Consider the following 10,000-nt stretch of genomic DNA (forward strand, 5'->3'; position numbering starts at 1 on the left):
ATATTTTGTTGCATAATTTTTTCTAAGGCATTATTTGTCACTAGAGTATTTTCTTATCAGCTTATATGCATGGCATAAAAGTACAGATTTACATACTTTCCCCCCCCCCCCTCAAAAAAAAAAAAAAAAAAATACTTTAGTGCATTTTTTTTTCTGTCCTCAGAGAGAGCATGTTGAATTGTAATTATTTTTCTATAGCTCATGTTGCTTGTTTTGCTATCTAGACTGTTGTTAGTCTAGGTGATATTTATATTTCATTTGACTGGCTTATTTTTTTTTTTATACTTTTGTAGCACTGCATTTACAAAATCATAATCATTAGTCCTTTGACTGTTTTGTATTATTGAGAGTTAAAGTAACTGTGATAAAAAAAAAAAAAAAAAAAAAAAAAAAACAGAATAACAATTATTCAGTTTTAGTCTACAGTAAATTCAGAATAATTTGATATGGTTCAGGGCTTGAAATCTTTCCCCTTCCTCTTTTTCACTTCTCTTCCCTCCTACCTCCCTCCCTCCCTCTCTCCCTATCAGATGCCCTCGTGTGTTTTTTTCATTTATAGTCAGATGTGTTATTATGCTAGTCTGTCTTATATTTGCAAGAAAAAAAAATCCAGTGGAGATAAGCATCCTCTTCTTAACAGCAAGCTCCTGTGAGCAAGCCGGAGGGCAGGACCACAGCCACCTTGATCCCTGGTGATGGTGTGGGGCCTGAGCTGTGCCAGGTCGTCCTCGATGTCTTCCAGAACGCTGGCGTGCCAGTGGATTTTGAGGAGCACTACCTTACTGAGCTTTATGCCAGGAGGTCAGAGAGCCTTGATGATGTAGTGGATAGCATCAAGCGGAACCGCCTCTGCCTCAAGGGTATTCTGGCCACCCCCGACCACAGCTCAGATGGTGAGCTCAAGACTCTTAACATGAAGCTCAGGTGAGGGCATACAAGGTTTGAGGACCTATTGGCTTTGTATGTGTTACTGTAGCTAGAATTGATTTATATAATGATTTTATTTTCTATTTAGTGTTGTAATTTATGTCCGATTGACTTTTTTGTCAGTTCCTAAAAATAATTTGTCGGTGAAATTGCAGGGATGAGTTGGACTTGTATGCCAATGTCGTTCACGTAAAGTCCCTTGATGGCATTAATGTCCGGCACAAGAACATCGACATGGTGGTTATCCGTGAGCAGACTGAGGGTGAATACTCAGCCCTAGAGCACGAGAGCGTTTCAGGAGTGGTCGAATGTCTGAAGATCATGACCCGCCAGAAGTGTCGACGCATTGCCAAGTTCGCCTTCGACTATGCCACCAAGCACGGCCGCAAGAAGGTGACAGCAGTGCACAAGGCCAACATCATGAAGCTTGGTGATGGCCTCTTCCTGAAGCAGTGTGAAGAGGTAAGGTCTTTGTATTTCCAATTGCGTAGCTGACAAAAAATTGGTTGTTTGGTTTATTACATAACCATTTTATGTTCAGATTTCTTTAAATTTGTAAAGCAGTCTGTTATCTTATTGCAAGAAAAAGAACTTTTATTATTAGATTTATTCATAAATCTTACAAACATCTTATTACACAGTTTATTCAAATCTTGCCTAACTTAATGCACTATTCCCACACCTTAAACCATACAACAGGTGGCAGCCATGTACCCAAACATCGAGTTTGCCAACATGATTGTGGACAACTGCACTATGCAGATGGTTTCCAATCCGCACCAGTTCGACGTCCTGGTACTGCCCAACCTCTATGGCAACATCATTGACAACCTCGCAGCTGGTCTTGTGGGGGGAGCTGGAGTTGTGGCTGGAGCATCATATTCCAGTGACTCTGTGGTGTTTGAGCCTGTATGTACTTTGATCGAGTTTGTGGGGGGAAGGGGAAACCTTTCGTTCTTTATTTTGTTTATTCATTTATTTTTTTTCCATAGATAATTATTAAAGAATGTGTGTGGTTGTCAAAGGTAATGTTGATGACAATTATATAATTGTTAATGTTTTATCTCAAAGAGGACTATCAAAGATTTAAGCTATAACAAAGATACACTTGTCATTTATTATCTAAATTCTTTCTAAATTTACCCTTTTCCCATGCTGTATTCCAGGGTGCACGTCACACCTTCAGTGAAGCCGTTGGTAAGAATGTTGCCAACCCAACGGCCATGTTGCTTGCCTCGGCAAACATGCTCAATCACATCAATTTGCAGTACTATGGCGACATGATCAGGTCCTCAGTCGACCGTGTCATTCGAGTTGGGAAGGTAAGGAACTCTAGTCTGCTTTTTTTCAAGGGATAATTTCAGATAGAGATTCATCTAGATTGTTTATATTTTACAAAGGTGGAGGAAAAGATTCTCAGGGAAGAAGTGTCAGTTTAGGAGATCATGATACTTCTGAATGATTAAGCTCAAGAGTGTACATGGTTAATTGAATATGATATAATGGGCAGTTAGAACTCATTTAAAGTTTCAGGGTGGAGTTGGGTTTGTTTTCTTAAGGAAATTGAAGTTGGCTAAATATAATTGGGTAAGATTTTTATGAGAAATACACTGCTGTCAGTGGTGGAAGGTGCTAGTCTTGCAAATACTTGTCTTACTTTGGGAGAAGTTTATTGCAGAAGAAAATGGTACTAAAGGGGATACTGACCTAACTAAAAGAAAAATGATGGGATATCCTAAAATTTTCTTGACCATTTGTCCCGAATGTTCTTAATGGCAACTCAAAAGCGCAGGACAGAGGATGCATCCTTGTCCTTTAAATGGTGCTTGATGTATTAGATCCATTAGATCTGGAGAGTTTCCTGGCCAAGTTTTAGCAATCTTACACTTTGACACAAAGTCTTTAAGTTTATCCAGGATAAGTTCAGAATAGCTGCTCTGGTTTATAAAATTGTTCTTAGGTAAAATCACTAATTTTCCAACCCCATAATATGAAAATCTACCCCTAACAATGAGCAAGTTGAGTTTTTTAACTTTGTGTCTTATGTAACAAGGGTTAGCCGGGTCATTGTGGGGGCAGCGATACTTTCTCCTTCTCTGGTTGTCAGTCACCTCTAAGCTTACCTCATCTGACTACAACACTTTCTGCCACTCATTAATCTGTGTATTAGGATACAAAAGCCTGTCTTTTAATACTATTAGCACATGTCAGCCATGTTTGTTTACAGTCTTGCAACTATGGTACACTAGACATTTTTTCAAATAGTCTCTTACTGTTCATTCAGCTACTTCTGCTAACAACTGCAGGTTCCTTTTCTTAATTTCCTGGGTCATGTTACTAAATAGACTTCTATCTGCCTGAGAATGATATTTAAAGGCCTCTGGCTTACATTTCACTTAGGCCCTGCTGAATTGTGTGGGGATTGAAGGATCCACTAGTTCAATATTTTTATTATTTTTTTTTTTGTCCAGCACTGAACACTTCTGAGTGACAGCCCTGTGGTTGCTGCTATTTATTTGCTAAATTTGTTCGCATTCACCAACACACAATCTGAGCTACAATCTGAGCCTCACTCAGCGCTTTCCTGGCCCCATTATGGGTGGAAAATGAGGTGAAAGTGAGAATGGGTGGTAATGAAAATGAGGGAAAAAAATATATATGATATGGTAATGGATGTATGGCCCCAGGCCAGGAAAATTCAACCTACATAAAGGAAGCCGAGCGACCCAGTAGGATTGACAAATACCACTGTTTTTCAAATTCTCGCAAGTGAGAAGTAAAGAGAGGTGTTAGACTGAAATTTGCAGTAGCTGTAGGTGTGCCGATTTTTGCGCCTTCCGCCACCACCAGCAGTGTATATGTTACTGATATTTCATTAGCCCAATCCTGTTATACTATATGAGCTAGGAACAGGTAGGTGAAAATAAGATACCTTTATTATTGGTTCTAGATAAAGTACCAAAAAATGGAACTAACCTGACTACAATACAGCTTCTACAGTATGTAGTTATTCAGCTGTTACATTTCACTCATATTTGATGCTCTTATTTTAAAACTTGTATTCTATTACAGATTCATAGTTAGGAAGAATGCTTCTTAGATGACCATATTAGTTAAAGCTATGCAACTTGTATATAGGTACTGTCTAGTATAGCATACTCCAAGTAAAGGGAAGAAAGTACACCTATCCAGGAAATATACATGCAATTACTAGTTTTAATAAATTTATCTTGTAACCTATTGTCAGTATTGACAGTTGCAATGTAACTGTTTGTGCCATTGCATTCTGCTGCTGCTTTGCAGCATTTCCCTGTCACAAGCACTTTGCTTTGGCTCCATGTTGGCAACCATGTAGTATAGTTCAGTCACAAAGAAAAGATGCTGGAGCCACCACCACAAAAACCAGCAACCACAGCCTACTTAGGTACATGCATATCTCTCATAATGGTTCTCTATTAAATAGTCTTCAACTACAAGTTTTATACATGCAACCCTCATTGGAACAGACCAAAGAGAGGAGAAGTCCCATCTGTATAATTATGGAGTCCACCGCAACTTTGGGTTCCCTTGAATCTTTTCCTTGCCATAATGCACCATTTCCTATTTGGTGTGTTTTACTCCTTTATTACTAGAAAAACTGTAAATGCTACCTTTTTCTTGGTTATATATTGGTTGCATGAGTTTTAAGAGAATGTCTTCATCACATAAATTCTTTCTTTTGTAATAAAAATAGTATGCAAAAAACACCAGTAGGAAAGAGTCTTGGGTCTGTTTAAGAGGAGCAAATAAATTTAGACTCAATCATAGGTAGACTTCAAATATATAAATAAGCTTTTTTTTTTTTTTTTTTTTACTTTTATAGACACTCATTTTCAACTGTCACTCTTAAACTCATACTGACTTCAGTTTGTTTACTTCTTGCCCGGCTGTAGGTGAGGACGAAGGATATGGGTGGTTTTGCCACAACCACAGCCTTCGCAAATGCAGTCATCGCCAACCTCCAACCGTGAGAGTGAGGCGTGTAAAGGCCAGAAGAACTTGATATCACAATGACACTAGTATTCATAAAAATAGTTAAAAGACGATAGTATTATATTGTATATATCACTGCTACACCTTAGATTATCATATCTGTGAGGGCAGAATTGTGACTGTGAAGCTTGTCTAGAAGTGTGGATGAGCAGTAGCTCCTTTATTTATTAACTAGTGTGGATAATTAGTTATTACTTTGTCACAACAATAGATTGAATTGAGTGCATGGCAACTAATATAGTTGGGTTACTGTTACAAAAAAAGGCTTTAAAAAAATCTTAGCACACACTTTGAACCAAATAATATCTACCTAAAGACTTGATCTCTCAATTCTTTGAAATTCCAGACTGTTTTGATGTTTATGTTTATAACCTTAAGTGTTTGTGTAGGGTCCATTCAAGATAGCTCCTTTTTTTTTAAGCAAGGATAGATAACAATTTATTTTCCACCATGTAAAAAGGATACATGTTGTTGATCTCATATTAGAGAAAAATGCACTTATTTGCCATAATATTTTATAGATATTTATCCTTTTATGGACATCTAGTCAAGAATGTACCAAGTGCTGCATGTTTGAAAGACTTAACGAATTAAAATATAGTGGTAGACATTTTATTTTTATTAATATTTCCTTTTTTTTTTTTTTTTTTTTAATCTTTGTGTCTCCTCTGTAACATGCCCTCAAAGACATAGATCTCAATCCCTCTTTTTGTTTTTAATCCTTCTGACCCAGGTACGAACCAAGGACTTGGGAGGACACTCTACCACCTTTGACTTTTCTCAGGCCGTCATTTCAAACTTGCGGAATTGAGAATTAAGAGTGGAGCCGGGTTGGTAATTCATCATCAGACCACCTTCTTCAGTGTGCAAGAAATCTCAAATTTTATATATGTAAATCTATTTAAAGTGTTCATCCGTTGTAAGAATGTCATGCTGTAGGATCTTGTTTTCTGATAAGAATGCATTTTTGTAGCAAATTCAAGGGAGATCTAAAATGTCATTGTTTCTCTCATAAGAGTAGTGTGTGGTATACAGAGATCAGTTTGTTTTTTTTCACTTGTAGAGAAAGACATTACTTAAGGCGAGTCATTGTCTACCTAACTTATAGAGGATTATGGTTAATTAGCTGTGGTTAATGATACGTGGGTATTTTCAAATGCACTTCTTTGTTACTATTGAAGGTTGCAGATCTATCTTTGTATATTAGATATTAATAGAGGGCAGTTTGCCATTATTATAATGTAGTGTTGATGTTATCATTACATTTCTATTATTGTTATTTTTTTATTATTATTATCATCTTAGTCATTATCATTAGCATCAGTTGATAATTTGGAAAATGGCTGGACCACGTGAAACACTGATTTTAAATCAATCTAAATATTTTTTATTTTATTTTTTTGATAAAGGAGCTGATTTTACTGTTCAGGATTTTGGTTGAACATGTACTGTCTTAGAGATATGATTATCTATAGATTGTCAAGACAGTATGATAATATGAATGTCCTGCATTTACAAAAAAAAATGTTTTGTGTATATATGAAATCTGTGTAAATATATTACAAATATGGTTATATTAATTTGCATTTCATTACCCAATATTTTGCAATACATTAATTTCTAGTATGGTGTATGTAATAGCTTTAAAAAAATAAGTTTTTAAAAATTATTTATAGCTCTTGGATTAATCCAGAGATGAATCAAAATGTGGAAAATAAAAACGTCCAGTGTGAACAGTTATTCCAGCAATGCATTCAGCAAAATATCAACCAAAAGACAAATGTACAGTAGGCTAGAGACAGGCAGTTCAGTAATATTATTGTTACAGGGACTTAAAACAAATGGTCCCACATAACAAACAAATAAACAGTCATGGTAAACCTTCCAAGTCATGGGCAGTGTAATAAGGAATTGTTAAATGTTTTATAATATTGGAGTATATATTTGTTATGATTGTCATAATCATATCTTGGTTATATGTTTTGTTATTACTGCTACTCATGTATATTGTTATTGACATATACAGATATCTTTATAATAGGCCAAGAACAAGCGTGAAATTTAAAGGACTGAGAGGCTTTTAAAACTGCCCTATTCAACATAGAACTCGTATATAAGAGCAAGAGAGAACCGCTCGCTCTCACCCGCAGAATAACAGCCTCGCGAATCTGTGTCATTGTAAAGAGCGTTATTGATATTTTTCCCCTTAACTCCCCCCAATCCCTTGCTCGTTATTGCTGTGGGGATCATCCCTGCCTTGGACCTCGGCCCTCGCCTTGACTAATTTTACAGGATTTTTCTTCTCCCTCTTTCCTTTTCCTGTTCATTCCCCCCCAATCCTTTGCCCGTTGTTGTCGTGGGGGGGGGGGGGGGGGCTTAGGAGACGAAGACTGAGACCCAATGATGGGGAACTCCTCAACCTTGGGACTCAGTCATCGACTCAACAAATTTTGCATAGTCTTTTTTCCCACTCATACTTTTCGTTTCAGTTTCTTCATCAATCCCTTCTACTATCCACCTCCTAAGGTGTGAGAGTCGTGCTGAAAGGATGAAAGGCTGACTTTATGTCAGTCCTGAACGGCCTGAGGGAACCATGGGCACGGTATTCCCCTGCCATACCTGGCCCTTACCCCTCAAGGGGACCCTGAGGGGTGGACTATTTTTTTCCCCAACATACTCCAGGCTTATCATGGCCAACAATGAAGACATAACCCCAATCTTAGGGGCAATGAGGCTTGCCCCTTTATCAAATAGCCCCAATCCCAGCTCTCCTTTGACCACGGCTCCGAACACTGCAACAACTCCCCCATCATCAATGCATAGTACAGTATCAGCCCTAATCAACAACCGACCCCCAGGAGACATTTCTACTCTCCCAACATGCTCAACTTCAATACCTTTACTCCAACAACCTTCTTCATCAACCATCCCATCTCCCCTTATTACTACCTCACAACCTTATTGCCCACCTCCCCGTAACACTACCCTCCTCAACACTACTCCCTCCTCCACACGTCCCCGCACTTCTACTAACCCTAACCTCTACAAGAATCCTAAATACTCTATTTAACCCAGCCAATTGGGACCGATTTTTCGTTATCCCTCCCACAGTTCCGTACTCTCAAAACACCCTCCTCTTCCAACAATGCCTCCAAAAACAAGTAGGCAAAGTCTCTTTCCGTAGCCGACGCGACCACTCCCGTCTCGTCACAGTAACAACTGAAAACGAAGCTATAGCATTAACAAAACTAACAGATCTATGTGGTAATCCCATCCCTACAGAACCTCATCCAACCCTCAATACTTGCACTGGAACTGTCTCTATCTCCCCAACAGATTGCCCAATCCATGACAAAGAATGGTCAGATTGTGGAGAGGACTTACTCGCTTGTCTCACAGACTATGATGCAACATGTACAATGCTACTCCATTCCTCCCAGAGGAAATCGTAAGAAATCCATCAACATTGCCAAAATTACTTTCCGTAGACATGACCTTCCCTTAAATGTTTACATAGGTGGGGAATCCCTACCTGTCCGACCATACCAACCTCCTCCTCGTCAGTGCCAAAATTGTTGGCATTTAGGACATCCTGCCAAACATTGCCGTTCCACAGCCAGATGCCCGCTATGGGCCCAACCTGGCCATACTCGATCAAATTGCTCTGCACAATCACGCACATGTGCAAACTGTAGCGGCCCCCATAATGTATTTTATAGAGGCTGCCCTACCTACAAATTTGAGTGAGGTAGCAACTCTCAGATTCAGACTTGGACTCACTCTACGTGAAGCCAGACAGGAAGCACGTCGACAAGGCTTTTCTCTTACCCCCTACTCCAGTAATGTCGCTCACTCTGCCAATCCCCCTACCTCCCAAGCTCCTACACCCTCTCCTAAACCCAACCCCCCTCCATCTAACTTCCCCTCCTCTACCTCCTACCTTCCCCAGTCAAATTCTTTTGCCATCCTAAACCCAGACACTCCAATCTCTACCCAATCAAATTCTTTTGCTATCCTAAATCCAGACACCCCAATCTCTACTACAGCCCCAACACCTTCCCCTCTCCCTCCCCGCACTACCCGCAGCAGACAGAATAAACGTTCCACCCCCTCTTCCCCTACCTCACAATCACCTCCACCTTCCTTTGTCCCTATTTTTCAGACACCAGACTTCTCTTCCCCCCCCTCACAAGAAAACCTTTATCTCACAAAACTCCCCAACCAACTCCACTACAGAAACTCTTGAAGATATCCAGAACTACATAATCGAGTCCCAAACTAATATTCATCCACCTTCAAATTCTACAACTCCTGCTCCCTCCACACTCAAAGTGACTGCCGATATCCATCCTCCTCCTCCTCCTCCTCCTCATATTCTCCCTACACCCAATCCTCCTACCCCATCCCAACAAAACCCATTCCCCCTGACTCCAGCCCCACCTATATTAACCCTCCCACTATCCCCTCTATCCCTTCCACTCCCTCCTGGATACACACGTGAAACCCTCATGTCACAAGTACCCTCTTCCCCAGACCCTCTACCTCCCGACACCCCTCCTGATACAACACCACCTCCCCAACCTCATTCTTTATCGCACCCTCTAGCACCTTCCCCTTCAAATTCTCCAACACGCACTGCAATCTTTGCCAGTAAATCAACGAAAGTATAACTATCTTTCATTGGAACATTCGCGATTCCGAATGTTCCTCTTTCAGTCCCACATATTCTATTGTCATGCCCCTGTCCTCCCTACATAGACATCCCAACTTATCAGACATCCTTACAGAATCTCACACTTTCTGCTTTGACAACCTGTTTTCCTTCCTCAAACGCATATATATCCTTCACTTGATCTAACCCTTTTACATTACCTCATCCGACCCTAACCCATTCACACACCAATTCCTTAACCCAGCTTTAACAACTAATCACTATCCCAACCATCCTTCACTAACATTAACTATAGTGCTATATGACCTTAGATGTCTAGCACATTTATTTTGCTTTTAACCATTAACCATTAACCATTTCCTTTTCCTG

General features: G+C 39.5%; 1 protein-coding gene across 2 annotated transcripts in view; it reads left to right on the plus strand.

The window, feature by feature from the left end:
• The window catches only part of LOC125045893 (isocitrate dehydrogenase [NAD] subunit beta, mitochondrial-like), an 11,837-nt gene extending 5,298 nt beyond the window's left edge, over nucleotides 1-6,539 (plus strand). Inside the window, exons 3-7 of one of the 2 annotated variants that reach the window (XM_047643479.1) lie at nucleotides 641-924; nucleotides 1,083-1,389; nucleotides 1,627-1,836; nucleotides 2,094-2,249; nucleotides 4,860-6,539. In XM_047643479.1, coding sequence (XP_047499435.1) covers nucleotides 641-924; nucleotides 1,083-1,389; nucleotides 1,627-1,836; nucleotides 2,094-2,249; nucleotides 4,860-4,937 — 1,035 coding nt within the window. In that variant the 3' untranslated portion in view covers nucleotides 4,938-6,539. The remainder of the gene's footprint in view (nucleotides 1-640; nucleotides 925-1,082; nucleotides 1,390-1,626; nucleotides 1,837-2,093; nucleotides 2,250-4,859) is intronic. The other variant, XM_047643478.1, reaches the window with a different exon arrangement.
• The last annotated feature ends 3,461 nt before the right edge of the window (nucleotides 6,540-10,000 follow it).

This window comes from Penaeus chinensis, chromosome 38 (genome assembly GCF_019202785.1).
Source record: "Penaeus chinensis breed Huanghai No. 1 chromosome 38, ASM1920278v2, whole genome shotgun sequence".
Taxonomy (NCBI): domain Eukaryota; kingdom Metazoa; phylum Arthropoda; class Malacostraca; order Decapoda; family Penaeidae; genus Penaeus; species Penaeus chinensis.